At 47.3% G+C, this 15482-nt stretch overlaps 1 protein-coding gene across 1 annotated transcript in view; it reads right to left on the reverse strand.

Moving 5' to 3' along the window:
* Window positions 1-7199: 7199 nt before the first annotated feature.
* The window catches only part of LOC146587242 (hydroperoxide isomerase ALOXE3-like), an 18765-nt gene continuing 10482 nt past the window's right edge, over window positions 7200-15482 (reverse strand). Inside the window, exons 6-14 of the mRNA XM_085319910.1 lie at window positions 14666-14844; window positions 14039-14182; window positions 11910-12113; window positions 11285-11371; window positions 10235-10404; window positions 9522-9643; window positions 9056-9156; window positions 8310-8480; window positions 7200-7992 (exon numbers count right to left, since the gene is read on the reverse strand). Coding sequence (XP_085176036.1) covers window positions 7813-7992; window positions 8310-8480; window positions 9056-9156; window positions 9522-9643; window positions 10235-10404; window positions 11285-11371; window positions 11910-12113; window positions 14039-14182; window positions 14666-14844 — 1358 coding nt within the window. The 3' untranslated portion in view covers window positions 7200-7812. The remainder of the gene's footprint in view (window positions 7993-8309; window positions 8481-9055; window positions 9157-9521; window positions 9644-10234; window positions 10405-11284; window positions 11372-11909; window positions 12114-14038; window positions 14183-14665; window positions 14845-15482) is intronic.

The following is a 15482-nucleotide window of genomic DNA, read 5'->3' on the forward strand; positions in this document are numbered from 1 at the left end:
TACTGTTTGTCCTATCACTGGGCACAACTGTAGAGTCCGGCTCCATCTTCTTGATACCTTCCCTTCAGATACTTAAACACGTTGGTAAGATCCCCCCTCATTTTTCTCTTCTCCAGGTTAAACAGGCCCAGCTCTCTCAGCCTTTTCTCATGCGACATGCTCCAATCCCTTCATCCTCTCAGTGGCCCTCCGCTGGACATGATCCAATAGCTCCATGTCTCCCTTTTACTAGAGAACACAGAATTGGATGCAGTACTCCAAGTGTGGCCTCACCAGGGTTGAGTACAGAGGCAAGATCACCTCTCTCAACTTCTTGGCAATGATCTGCCTGATGCACCCCAGGAGACCATTGGCCTTTTTGGCCACAGGGGCGCATGGCTGGCTCACAGTAAACTTATTGTCCATTAGGACTCCCAGATCCTTCTGCACAGATCTGCTTTCCAGCAGATCAGCCCCCAGCCTGTACTGGTGCATGCAGTTATTCCTCCTGAAGTGCAGGACCCTGCACTTGCCCTTGTTGAACTTCATGAGGTTCCTCTCTGCCCATCTCTCTGGTCTGTTGAGGCCTCTCTGAATGGCAGCACAGCTTTCTGATGTATCAGCCAGTGCTCCCGGTTTTGGATCATCAGCAAACTTGCTGAGGAAGCACTCTGTCACTTTATCTAGGTCATAGATGAAGAAGTTGAACAAGACAGGACCCAATATTGACCCCTTGGGGACATCGCTAGCTACAGGTCTCCAACCAGACTCTGCGCTGCTGATCACAACCCTGTAAGCTCTGCCTTTCAGCCAGTTCTCAATCCACCTCATTGTCTACTCATCTAGCCYGCGCTCCCTGAGTTTGCGTATGAGGATGTTATGGGAAACAGTGTCAGAAGTCTTACTGAAATCAAGGAGACAACATCTATTGCTCTCTCCTTATTTACCCAGCCAGTCATGGCATCATAGAAGGCTATCAGATTGGTTAAGCAGGATTTCCCTTTGGTGAATCCATGCTGGCTACTCTGGATCACCTTCTTTTCCTCCATATGCTTGGAGGTGACATCCAAGATGACCTGTTCCATCACCTTTCCAGGGATGGAGATGAGGCTGACTGGCCTATAGTTGCCTGAGTCCTCCTTCTTGCCCTTTTTGAAGACTGGAGTAATATTGGCTTTCTTCCAGTCTTCAGGCATCTATACTGATCTTTACCTGTAAGACTGGCCCTCAGAAGTCACGGGGCCTGGGGACAAGGGGGAAAGTCTGGAGAAAGGAAGACTTTCCCTTACATCTGGAGGACCATGTTAGAGATCATTTGGGAAAACTTGACATCCACAAGTCCATGGAACCACGAGCATTGAGGGAGCTGCCTGATGCCATTGCTAGGCAACTCTCAATCATCTTTGAAAGGTCATAGTGATAAGGGAGGTGCCTGAGAACTGGAAGAAAGTAGCATGGAGTCATCCACTACTATCACTTTCCACTTTCTCTGGGATTCATGGCTCAAAATCTGTGAGCCAAGGTGCTTCACTGAAAAGCACACCCAGCTCCTCCTCAGCTTGAAGGGCAGTGAAACTGCTCTATAGCTGCAAGTTTTCAGGAAGGGCAGGATCCTTCCTCCTCATACAAGAAGACAAGAGCTCCCAGTCATTGCCTTCCTTGGAGTTTTGATTTACCATCCTCCTGGACACAGACTTTGCCTGTGTCTCCACTGCAGTTGATCTGCTTCACTTGGAGCAAAGTGCAATCTGTCCAAGGGATAGCAGAAGTCTGAGCCCTGCCCAACCCCTTCATACACATAGCCTTTTATCTTGGATGGAAGCCAATACCTCAGCCGTAGTGTATTCACTATAAAAAGGAGTGTATATAGACCTCTTGCAGTAATATCTGCCACTGTCATTTGTGCCTAGAGAAAAGATAGATCTGCTTGTCCAGGATCATATGTGAGGTCTACTCTTTCTAGCTAAAACTTCATCAAATCATTTCTTCTTTATACTTAGAACCAGAGCATATCAAGTGCAGCAGGCCCTCCATAAACATCATGGATGAAGAGACCTGGAGAATCAATCATTCTGGAAGAGACCACAAGAACATGAGATGAAGGGATTGTAGAATAAAAAAAGGTTGTGAGCACAGGCTGTGCTGTCCACAGTAGAGTGGGAGGAATGGGAAATGGAGGTTGGTAGAAAAATTGTGATGCTTTTCAGTATTTGCTCTTGCAATCAAGAGCACTGTTGCAATCACACCTGCAGGAGCTGAGTTTGTCCCGGGGAAGAACAAGCAGGTCCCATACTGGACTCGTGCATACCTTCAGTGATGGGAGACAACAGAGCACATCCCTGGGTTGCTTCACTCACCATACGAAATAGGAAAATTGAGTTGCTGAGAGGAAATCCAGGCCTCTGGCACTGGAATTGCCCTGCAATTGGAGTGTTTGTAACTATGGTGAAGCCACTGAATTTTGTCTATTGCCAGATCTTGCACCAGAGTGCAGAGTTCAGAACTTGCAGGTGGATTCACTCCACTCCAGGGTGGGTCTGTAGTCAGCAGGGATCTTAGTGCAGCTGTGAGGAACCAGGTAGGTGGGGAGAGAGAAGGATAGGGCAGAGATCAGTGCAACAGTGGAGCACAAAAAGGTGGATGAGATGAGTTCCAGCCCCCCAGGCAATCTCCCCCTCAGCATAGGGATTGGACCCAAGTAGGGGGCAGGGTCTTATTATTAGATTTAGGGATCAGAGGGGTGGGGGGAGTTGGTGTCAGTTCCCTCCTGGAGCAGTGTCCCAGGGATTGTGTGTCTCTGTGTTAGCTTGGGCTGGGATAACACTAAGCAGCTCTTTGGGATTATTTGCTGCTGTACTCTGGAGTGGATTTAGTGCTGTGTGCAGCAGCAAGGATCAGACTTGAGGTCTGGCACTACAGAGCCCCAGTTCCTGGGCACTTTTTAGCTCTGTGATGGGCTACGGTTCAATCTTGCACTTTGCCACTTAGCCACTGGGGATCAGAGCATAGGTGCTGACCCTGGATAAGTCCTACCATAAAGACAAGATAGGTGAGTGGGAAAAGGTGGTGACATTACTTAAGAGCACCCCCGTGTCCTGTAGTTTTTTTCTCCATAGGTGGGGAGGTCTCTGGACCCTGCAGGGAYAGTCTGAGACAATGGAAACTCACCCTGCTCAGTCCCTTCTTTGCATGCTTATGGTTCACCCTCCATTTCGTCACTGTCTTTGAAGTCAAGTTCCAGTGCATGTGGGCAGAAGTGGTCTTGTCTTAGTGTCAAATTTACAAGCGCTAAACAGAAGGCTATGTCTATACTCAGTGCTGCTCAGTACTCAAAATGCCAACACCTCACAGGAGTCCAGAAGAATACAGAGGAGTTTAGGTTCATTGGGGAAAAAAGGGAATTAGAATAATTTGATCCATTTGTAGGAGATGGTAGAATTGTTCATCACAGAGCAGAAGAGCTGACTTCAACAATTTCAATCAAATTCAGGTCCAATGAATCCTGATGTGCTCTGTGAATAACTCAGATGGCCACAACCTGCCTGTACATGACATAGACATGAAGAAGATGACTTACAGAATGGGCAAGGCTGGAAGGGATCTCTGGAGATCATCTAGTCCAGTCCCCCCACACAAGCATCCACGCAAGTTTTGAATCTCTCCAGAGAAGGAGACTCCACAACCTCTCTGGACAAACTGTTCCAGKGCTCTGTCACTCTCACAGCAAAGAAATTCCCCCTCATGTTCAGGCAGAACTTCCTGTGGTTCAGTTTGTGCCCATTGCCTCTTGTCCTGTTGCATAGCACTACTGAAAAGAATTTAGCCCCATCCCCTTGACACCCTCCCTTCAGATACACATTGATAAGATCACCTCTCAGGCTTCTCTTCTGCAAGCTAAACAGGCCTAGTTCTCGCAATCTTTCCCCACGGGAAGATGCTCCAGTCCTCTGATCATCTTTGTAGTCCTACACTTGACTCCGTCCAGTAGCTCCATGTACTGGGGAGCCCAGAACTGCACACAGTACTCCAGGTGAGGCCGCACCAGGGCTGAGTAGAGCGGCAGGATCACCTCTCTCAACCTGCTGCCAACAGTCTTCCTAATGTACCCTAGGAGATCATTGGCCTTCCTGGCCACAAGAGCACATTGCTGGCTCATAGTCAACTTATTGTCCACAAGGACTCTCAGGTCCTCCTCTGCAGAGTTGCTTTCCATTAGGTTAGCCTGCAGCCTGTACTGGTGCTTGGGGTTGTTCGTCCCTATGTGCAGGACCTTGCACTTGCCCTTGTTGAACCTCATGAGGTTTCCTTCAACTCAGCAGAGGCTAGTAAAGCTCAGAACTGTTAAAATTGCAGATGCTGGGAATGTAAATTCAGATGTTTAAAGAAAGCTGATGAAGGAGTGATTTTGATGCCTAAGACCAATTTTCAGATCCCTGTGGAAATTCAGGACGTCAAAGAAAAACACCTTCAAGATGGAAAAATACTGTCTGGACTGAGTAGGGATTTTAGGCCCTTCAACATGAGGGAAGTTAAGTGAAAGTGGGACTTAGTTCCTAATAGATTAAAGAAAGGATAAAGCAGTACAGTCAGTGTGACTTTGAGGGAAACAGATCTGTCTGATACTGTCAGAGAAACCAGAGACACAGTAGATATGCAGTAAATAACTGAGTGTACCTCGCCATTGAATCTTGTTAAATCACTGTCTTATTTACCATTGAACTCTGTTACATCACAATGTTATATTATTAAAACCTGTTGCTGCTTCTCTTTTCCTAGTGAAGTGCATCATTCATCTGTGATACCTAGAAACAATGAGCTGTGTATCCACAAAGAAGGTGGCTGCCAGGTCCTTCTTGACCTTCTTCTTCCAGGTCCTTCCAGCAGGTCTGGCAAGCCAGGAACAGGGTTACTAGGGGTCACTGGCAAATTTCTGATGATGCCATGAGAGCCTAAGCGGTGACAAGTGTGGCTGTGTTCTCTGCTCAGGCAATGCTGTTGTAGAAAATACTGCTTGACCAGTGCAGCAACAGTGCAGAAAAGCTCATTGCCAGGCTTTGTAGGAGACCATGGTGATTTGACTTTGCAGCAGCTCCATTTCACCTACTTGCACTCTCAAACGCTTACCTTTCCAAGCATACACATACATGTGAGCAGGTTCTCTGTCCAAGTATTCTTCAGATCAGGTGCACAACAAGGGTCTCCTGCTTCTCATTTTCCAGCATTGCCTCATTATACCCTTTTTATTAATCAAGGAGTGATCTTGGATGTGTCTTTTTTCCTTTAGGAGACGACAGTGATTAGAAGCCTTTGGCTCTCCTCCCTCTACCACCTTTGTGAAGCCTTCRGATGGTCTCATTTTGATACCTTCTCAGGGTGTCTGAAGGCTTCAGTATCGTTCTCCAGTAACTCCATCGTCTCTTCATGACTTGAGTCTTCTGGGTATAGACTTTTATATGTGTTTCTTTTTTTCCTTTTTTTCCTGTTTGAGTTACATGGCAGGCTGCATGTGGATGTGCTAGGGCTGTGCTCACCTTCTAACCATCAGCACCTGCCATTCTTATGGCCCCTCTCCTATTGTATGTTCCTTCTCCTGTTTATGCACCTGACATCACAAGCCCTTCACTGTTCAGAAAAATGTTAGCATTCACTGGATTTCATTATTTCTACCACACACTCTCTGCCTCTCTCTTTCCTCCAGAGATGTTCCTGGAGGTGCAACTCCGTGGGGGGGGGGAGGGGAGGAGCAGGTGGTGGAAGGAGAGCACCTAGTGCTGAAGTGCTCAGTGACTGCAGGCACGGGGCCCATCTCCTTGCACAGAGAAGACTCTGCACAGACTCTCAGTACAAACACTCCCTATGAGATCTTGTCAGCCAGGCAAAGTGAGAGCAGGCAATATTACTGCACAGCCTCCTATGGGGATACTCTTGTGCAGAGCCTGCAGGGCTGGGGAGCATTCCTGGAGGCAGATTGAAATTCTCTACATGTCTTTTCTAAAGAAAAGAGGGATACCAGTTCCAGCATCATGGTTTGTCCTCACAGGGGATTTATGAAACAGGGGAAATGTGGAYCCTCCTTCAAAGTGTCCCTCTTCCTCTCCAGTAACTAGACTGTACACCTCTAGAGTGTACAGAGATCACCTGTTATAGATGCAGTTATATAGGTTATAGAGGCAGTTGAGTCAGTCAAGACATCTAGTTTGGGACTAGAAGCACTAAATTTGCAGTGGCATTCAGCTCCTTCCCACTACAAGCACCCAGGAGGGCGATTGTCCTTGCCTATGTTCAAGTGAGCACAAGAAAGGTGTCTGCAAAGAGGTAGAGTGAGAAGGGCCCCATACTTCTTGCCCTCCATCATTCTCGTGGCGCAGGGAATAGGAGCTTCTCCAATGTAAGGAGAAGGGGAGGGACTCGCATCTCATTCTGATCTTGGAAGAACAGGGTCGAAACAAAATGGTGGTGGTAAAAGGCAAAGGTAAAACCTGCAGCATCTAATGTTGAAAGATACTATTTGAACCATTTTCTTTGGGAGAGGTGTAGGACCCTCACTGACAGGGCAGTCCTGATCTTTGCACTTAGCAATGAGGCTGTGGCAGGACCCAAGAAACTGAATCTCACGTTACATTTGAGTACAACTTATGAAAAAGTTAGTTCTGCATGTTCCTTCATGCCCCTGAAAGCTTTGCAAGGTCATGGAGGCTGTGCTCTTCTCTAGCTCAATGAGCCCAACTTAGTTTATGCCTAGTAGGGCCAGTGACCTCTCCTGGCCAAGCAAGGCTAGTCAAAAGGTGCATAAAAGGGTCAAGTCATGGTTCAATGTTACCTTGATCTGCAGAGACTCCCATCAAACCAGACAGTAGCAGACAGTTGTACCTGCAAGGAGTTTCAGYGTAGGGCTACGAAGATGATCAGAGTACTGGACCATCTGCCCTAGGAGGAATGGCTGTGAGAGCTGGGCCTGTTTAGCCTGCAGAAGAGAAGACTGAGGGGGGATTTCATCAGTGTGTATAAGTATCTGAATGGAGGATGTCAGGGGGACAGGGACAAACTCTTTTCAGTTGTCCCATGTGACAGGACTAGAGGCAATGGGCAGAAATTGAACCACAGGAAGTTCCGCCTGAATGTGAGGGGGAATTTCTTCCCTGTGAGAGTGACAGAGCACTGGAACAGGTTGCCCAGAGAAGTTGTGGAGTCTCCTTCTCTCGAGATATTCAAGGCCCACCTGGATGCAACCCTGTCTAATGCTGCAGGTGACCCTGCTGAGCAGGGAGGTTGGACTAGATGATCTCCAGAGGTCCCGTCCAATCTTACTGATTCTATGATTCTATGATTCTTAACTAGAGAGCAATTTCTACAGCAACTGAAAGGGACAACATGATATCTGAGTGCAAACTCATGTAATTGTGGATTCTTTTCATGGTTTTAGATACAGATCCTTATGGAGAGTGACAGGTTCTGCCTTTATTTTCTCTGGAGTCTTGTAGGTTGAAGCAAAGGATACTACTCCCTTCCAGTGGACATGGGATCCACCTTGTTGCAGGACTCTATTTGGAAACCTATCCTGTGGAGAGCATCCTGTGGAGATGGGTGTGTGTGGAAACACAGAGGTCTGGCAGAGGGTGTGCAGTGCTGGTGGGTTGCTCTGTTTCCAGAGGATGATGGCTGCTATGCTCTCCCTAAGGCCATGAGGGGTCATAGATCACACTGGAACTGGTGGCTTCAGAGCAGCAGGAAAGCAATGCTCTCTCTGAGGAGAGAGAGGTCACAGAAGGGCTTGACTATCAGAGGCCCTGTACGGCACTGAGATGCTGACAGAGCCCCTGTGCCCAGGCTGGATTAGATGGAGATGCTATTTTCTATCTGCTTGGGATTAAGATAGTTGTATGGCAGCTCCACAGGGTTATTCCTCTCCTCAATCTCCTCAGTGATCTCCTGGAGGCGTTCCTGAAAGGCCTTGATCAGTTGCTTTGGCTCCTGTTCCGTGAAATGCTCCTCTGGATACTGGCCAAGGAACCTCTGAAAGGCATGTGGAACAGAGTCAGAAGCCCAGATCTGAAGGCTCTCTGAGAGAGGACTCATCAAGATCTGCCTTCAGCAGGCCTCTGGCACACACTCCACACAAGCTATTGATGCTCCTCTGGCAACACTCCCAAACATCCTTTTCCACCACTCTCACCTCTGCCTCATCCTGCCCTCTCCTCCCCAACGCCATCTCCTGAGATGTTCCCTCTACCTCCAAGCTGAACCTTTCTCATTAGGCCTGCCTAAGCAGGTRACCAGGTAGGACTTATTGCTCAAGGCAGAGACCAGTCTGTGCAATCCTATGTGCTCACCGTGTCTGCCAGTCTACTGCTCAACAGCAGGAGGGATGTGGCATTTTGGGCTGTGGTGGCCACAGTCGGGATGGTATCGAGGAAAAGCTGCAGGGAGTACCTGCTCTTCACTTCAGGTGGAGGCTGTCTCATGGATGATGGGTAATTGGGCAGGAATGCTCCTAGGTCGTACTGCAGCCAAAAATGCCATGGTGAGATGTGAGCTTCAGCAGCCCAGAGAGTTATTCCCTGTTTCCCACCCCATTCAGATGCAAAGACTTGCCCTAGCTGCCCTGTAATGAGAGGCATGAAGAAATGGATAGGTGAGGGTCTGCCTCTTCAGTAAGRATCAACTAGAGTAGAGATCAACTTTGTGCCCTGGCATTGCTTGTCAGCAATGGCAGGGAACAAAGATCCCTCTGCCCTCTGGAATCACTGTATGAGGTGTCTCATCTTCACCCTTTTGCCCTTTTCCTCTTTGGCAGATTCCTCCCTGGCCTCGGGACTGTGCCTCTCCAGTCTTGGGGAGAAATGTGATGGCAGGCAGGCCTTGCTCTCCAGCTAGGTCTGAAGGATTATATTCCTGGCTCTCAAGTCCATCCTCTGCCTTGGGAGACCCAACTGAGTAAAGCAGGAATGCCAGGGACAGGATGGTTTGGTAGGTTAATGCCATGGGCTAGGGGTAAAGCTCTACAATACTGCCTGTGGTGATGAGTGAGGGAAAGCAAGGTTCAAGAGATTAAATATATGTAGTTCCTCTCTCCCACCTGTCCAGTATTGACAGCTGCATGCTGGGCTGAGCATGTGAATATCACCATGGTGAGGAATTTCTTGAGCTCTGGGATGGTCTGTAAAGATGAAGGGATACCTGAGGAGGGGAGAGGAAAGTCAGAGAGGGCTGGGTTCCCTCAGAGTCATCCTCTCCAAGCCCAGTACATTGGCCCTGGATCCTGAGGTTGAGGACAGGTTTTGCAAATACTCTATGCACTGAGCCTGAGAAAGTAGATGAAAACTCTAGCAGAGACCTCCTCACTGCAGAAACTCCTAGTATGCTGCAGTACTCTATCCTCACCAGTGACATTATAGTCTTGGGCATATCAGTATGTGTTCTCCAGCAAGGAAGGGTTAAGTTTGGGAACTTGCAAGGTCATTGTGAAATCTCCTAAGGACAATGTTACAGGAGGATGGACATTTCAAAGAAGCTCGAGGACTAGATTGAAGAGGGAACAGTACCTGAAGACTCTCTGCCCAGGAAGCCATTCATGAAGATCTCCTTTACCCAGGCCTGCAGCTCAGCATCTCTTTGGACAGACTCATCACTTGCATAATAGAAATCAATAATGCCAGAGACAAAGCTGGACCGGGGAGAGAAGAAGGGACTGAAGTGAGTACTGGGGAGGCCAGGAAATGTCCCTGGTTCATAACCAGCTGATTCAGAGAATAAGGCTTCTCTTACAGTGAATGTCAGTATCAAGCTTCCCAGTTGCAGGGAGCACACTGAGTAAGAGAAAAACAACATTCACAACCATGGTTTTCTCAGTAGTGGTGGTCTCTAATATGGGCTGTAGTGAGCTTTTCTACAGTGATTTAGTATAAGGAGTTCTTTTCATGCCAGATCATAGGAGTCATTTTAGAGGTTCTAGAATATCTGAGCTGTGTACCCAGGTCTGACATATATGAGATAGGAGCTACAGAGAACTTGTGCTGCTTTGAAGCTGCAGCTGGGGGCCAGATGGGACAGTGAGGACATTGGAAGCTACAGTATAAACAGCTAATGCTGAGGCACTGGAGATTAAAAAAAAAAAAAAAAAAAAAGTCCAAGGTTTCTGTCCTAAGGGAATCACTTTACATCTCTCTGACCCTTTGGACAGATGTGATCAGTCTTTTCCCCCCTCTTTTTCATCAACAACCTCCATCTCTGCCTCTTTCTCTCTCCCAGACTCTACCTGGCCACAGCTGTCCAGAGCTTCATCCCATCATCTCTGTAATAATAATTGGGAATAGAAGAGACTCCTCGGGCCTGGATGTCATCAGGGAGGCAGAGAGACCTGTAGGTCACCTTCTCCAATCCCCTTCTCAGGATCATTGTCAGCCCTTCATAAGAAGCACCAGTACCCTGAAAAAGATAGAGCTTTTGAGGATGAGAGGAGTGACATGGAAATGACATAGGCCTTAATCCAGATGAGCAATGATGCACTGCATTGTTGCTGTGGTTGCTGAGTTCATGCACAACAACACTGTGCCCCAAGGGGACAGAGAAACATCTTCCCTTTTCTTTGTAGGGCCTGTAGGGCAAGAGGATGACTGCATGAGTGACAGGAACCCATGGCCTCCTGGGCCGTGGAGACAAATGCACCCCCAAAATGATGTCACTTACAAGAACCATCCTTGCAGGCCAGGACATTGATTTTTTGAGAGAACACTCACCCACACCCATCTCTGTGGTCCTAGAGATACATGCATTGACAGTTCCCACTTCTCCCACTCAGGCATTTGCCTTCACAGTGACTGAAGTTGTGACTGTAGTACATACTCCTCTACACAGGGACAGCATGAAGCTAGTGACAACAGCAAGAAACATACTCTCTATATATGTTCCCAGGACTCCTGAGCCCAGATCATGACAGGCTACAGAAGCACTAAGTGGTCTTCCCAAGAGAGACCCCATAGCTTGAGGTTAGGATCACACTGCTCCAAGCAGGAGCTGCTGGTAGCCCTGTTCTCACAGGCCCTTTTATCCAGCAAAGCCACACAAACAAGACTCTTGACTTCTCTTCTGGATATCGCAAATATTGGTAGAAAAATACAAACACTTTAATTCCTTTATTTTAGCTGAGGCAGCTCAAACAAAAATGTCTAAGCCAGAGCAATTCCCATCAGCTGCCTTCTCAAGGCAATGGAAAGATGGAGTGGCTGGCCCTTTTCTCATAACAAAGGGACCTGTCCTAGCCCTATCTTGTCATCACTAGGAAAGGCAGAGCTGTGCAATCACTTACTTTTTCTACGATGCCACCGGGGTTGATGAGCACGCTTCTAGCCAAGGTGTTAATGTGCAATGTGAAACGGAAGTGAGGGATCAGCAGCTGGAAGGAGACATGTAAGAAATTGGAAAAGATTAACTGACTTTGTCCATAAACTAAAGATCCTTCTCCTCCATCCAGCAGGTTCAGTCAGCAGCACTTCCCACAGCTGAACATATCCGCAGCCCCTTTCCTAAGAGAATGAGAGTCTGCTATCTCCCAGATGCTTTGATGAGTTCTAGCACAAACAGAGCCAATGTAAGCTGGAGAAGGAAGTATTTCAAGGATCTTAGTAGGAAAGAGGAGCCCAGTTAGGTAAGTAATGTATTAGAGAAGACCTACTAGGGAATTAAGGCAGACCACTCCGGGGTGATTCTAACTGTCAAATTCAGAGGACAGGTGCCATTTAAAATTCTAGCACCCAGACTGATCAAATGTGATTGCCCAGCCAAGGTTTTTCCCAGATGCTCTGCTCAGGCTACAGCTACATTGGCATAGAAGCCACTGCCACTTGGAACTGAGCCCGATGGTGCCTACCACAGACTTGCATATATAATCCCAGCTTGCTCTAAATGTTACCCTTCCCAGGTGCTCCCTTCACCTTGAACACAGGATGGCACATGGGCAGGTGTCGCAGGGTGGAGATGGCAAAGACCTCCCCAAAGAGATGGGTCTTCAGCAGGTGGGTAATGATCTGATGGATGTAAAACTCAGCATTGCGCACCCAGGTCTTGGCCAGGATCCAGTCCCACTCACAGTCACTTGGCAGGAAGATGGGGCTCTTCGGGCCAGGTGTCTGGCTGAGCTGTTGAAGGACAGAGCCATGAAGAGTACTGTGTTGAAAGATATGCCACTACTTCCTACCTTGGGATGGGAAGGTTGAGTCATCTGCCAGACCCGCCTGACTCTCTCCAGGGACAACCTGGAGAGCCCAACACCACAATGTTACTGTAGTAGGGGAGGGGCTTAGTACCATGCACCTAGTCTTGCTGTCTGGTATCTTATGACTGTCATCTGCAACAACTATGACACATTTTTCTAGATTTGCCTGATGGTAAGAACCATACTTTGATTATATTTCTGTCCTAAGTGCACACAGATAATAGGAAAAAAAAGTCTTAGCTATAGATTTGAAGCAATCTTTTCAACAAAGCGTAATAACTAATAGGTAGAATTTGGGTCTATTTTCTTCGTTCATGACCTTCAAGCAGAATGGACCTTTCACAGCTGAACTTCATGAGGCCCAGTCCTCAAGGTTCCTGCATTCCATGTGCATTGAGACTCTTGTTTGGCTTGTTACCAATCTCCCTAATTTAATATCATCCACATGTTTCCTGAAGCTGTGCTCTGTGCTGTCACCCAGGATGTTCATGAAGATACTGAACAGTTTTGACACACAGTCTGGCTCTCTGGCCATCACTATATGCCAAGCCACAAATCCATACTCTTTGAATCTGTCAGCCCTAGCAGCTTCCAAACCATCTGTCATTTCATCCAGTCTATAGTTCATCAACTTCCAAAAGAAAATGTTATTGACGATAGTGTCAAAAGACTTACTTCTTGCACTCTCAAATCATCCACATATGCAAACAATCTGTTGTGGAAGACAATTAAGTTCCCCAAACACGATCTTCCCTTGTGTAATCTGTCTGCTTGGTCCTGATGATGTCCTTGACCTTCACAGAATTACAGAATCACAGACTGGGTAAAGTTGCAACGGACCTCTGGAGATCATCTAGTCCAACCTCCCTGCTCAGCAGGGTCACCTACAGCATGTTAGACAGGATTGCATCCTGGTGGGTATTGAATATCTCCAGAGAAGGAGACTCCACAACCTCTCTGGACAAACTGTTCCAGGGCTCTGTCACTCTCACAGTGAAGAAGTTCTTCCTCACATTCAAGTGGAACTTCCTGTGCTTCAGTTTGTGCCCATTGCCTCTTGTCCTGTCGCATAGCATTACTGAAAAGAGTTTAGCCCCATCCCCTTGACACCCTCCCTTCAGATACTTATACACATTGATAAGATCTTCTCAAGTTTCTCTTCTGCAGGCTATACAGGCCCAGCTCTCACAGCCTTTCCTCCTAGGGCAGATGCTGCAGTCCATTGAATATCTTTGTAGCCCTATGCCTGACTCTCTCCAGTAGCTCCATATCTTTCTCGTACTGGGGAGCCCAGAACATACTGGAAATACATACTTGGAAATGGATGCTATTTCTAGGGACTGAGGTGAAGCTATCTGGTCTGCAGCTTCCTGGGTTATACATCTTGCATTTCTCTAAGATGGCATATGTTGGCCTCTTCCCAGGTGTCCAGGACCTCCCTCACAATGTCACCTTTCTTGTCCCTTGCCTCTGTGGGCACTGAGGTGCATCTCCTGAAAGTGGATGTGGATGACTGCTATGCAGGCATCTCTATCTGACATATTTGTCCTCATCTCTCTTTACAGCACACAGAGAAGGAATCAGCACAAACAGCAACAACTTTTTGTCCTAAAGTACACACCTCCATTATGAGAGTTGATTTCTCAACCTACAGCATACAGGGAACTCAGGCTGCCAGTCAGGAGACTGTAGATGTCACACTGTCAGTAACTGTATCTCATAAAGGAAAAGCAACTATTTGAAGCTAATGTTCAGGAATACTGGGCCAGCAGTAGTGACTCCAAGGGGAGAGCATTCAACTCTGCTAAGGATTTATTATTCTAACAGCTTTGCCAAATTCTGCCTTACCTGGATGGCAATGGGGTGCAGAAGCCCAGCAGAGTCCTGGTGTAGGAGGCACAGAGGAGCAGCACTGTACTGCTGCTGCCCATGGATGGTTCCAGTGGGAATATCCTCAAGGATTTCATAATCCGCAATAAATATATGTCCCTCCTGTAAGCAGAAACCATATGTTCAATTGGCAGGCAGGAGGAGAAAGAGAGACAAAAGTGTTCTCCAGGGTTAGGTTCACCTCAGGTATTTGTATAGATAACATGGAATGGGGAGGAGCGGAACTGAAACCTAAGAGTACCAGTCTGCAACCTGTGCCAGAGCAGTGGTTTCTCCCATACACTTTTCTCCCCTTATAAAATCAAATTCCCATTTACTGTGTCCCCAGCCAGTCTATGCCCACAGAGGATCAGTGTTGAGGCCCATGGAGAGTACTCTAGCATTAGCACTGGTGCCCAAGGGACACCAGGCCCTTAGGTCTTTCTTTACCATTCCCTGGTGTTCCCAGGCTATGCTAGACACTCATCCATGCAGATTGAGCAGCTCTGTCTTACTGGGGTGACACACCACCTCACACTTTCTGCAGAGCCAGGAGGCTGTGGCTGGAGGGAACCTTTCCTCAGGCTTTTCCAGGGCTGAAATTACCTGCATTTCCTTCCTGAGGTTAGTGTCAGCCCCCAGGAAACTAGCCACCATCTCCTGCCTCACCGGGAATTTGTCTGGCAGCTCCATGCACTTTTGAATCACAACTGGATTGTTGCCATTCAGAAACTGGTAGCCAAAAAATGTGTCTTTACTCCAGTGGCGGGCTACATACTCTGGAACTGAAGGAGAAAAACCACCAGACATTAGCACTCTCTTGTGGAGCCCCCTGCATGGGTGCTTTCATGCAATAACAGCATCTCCATTTTTTCTCTATGACAGTACTTACAGTGAGAATTCTAGAGACAATCCTTATTTCCCTATGGAAAAGAACTTAGGTGATCATAGTCACGTGCACACATATGTGTATGTTATAGTGTACTATACCAATAGCCCCCAGTAGCCTTCTATTCTGTGGTGTACTATGGGGCAGGAGGAGGAAAGCATTTAGGTTTTCTCATGGCCTATCTCTTTCACAGTTCATAAATTGTTGTCACATGTGAAATACACCTTGAGCCCTTCATGGCAGCTCCCTGAAGCTAGGTATGGGATAGAGGAGCAAGTTGCCTTACTAATTCCAGGGGTCTGGCATGAGTTGATCAGTTGCTGGAAACCAGAGAAACCTCTCAAGTATTGGGAAGTGTCAACTGTTACTCGCATCTCCTCCGTTGCCAGCAAGTCTGCTCTTATGCTTGATATTGAGAAGGAACTATTTCTTTGCTGGCAGGAGAAACTGTAGGGCCATCAAGGCTTCTGAACAAAATGCCACTGAGTCCTCAGGAAAAAAAAAAAAAAAAAAAAAAAAAAAAAAAAAAAAAAA

The sequence above is a fragment of the Rhea americana genome, unplaced genomic scaffold, assembly GCF_003343005.1.
Source record: "Rhea americana isolate MKP2758 unplaced genomic scaffold, rheAme1 scaffold_601, whole genome shotgun sequence".
NCBI classification, from domain to species: Eukaryota; Metazoa; Chordata; class Aves; order Rheiformes; family Rheidae; genus Rhea; species Rhea americana.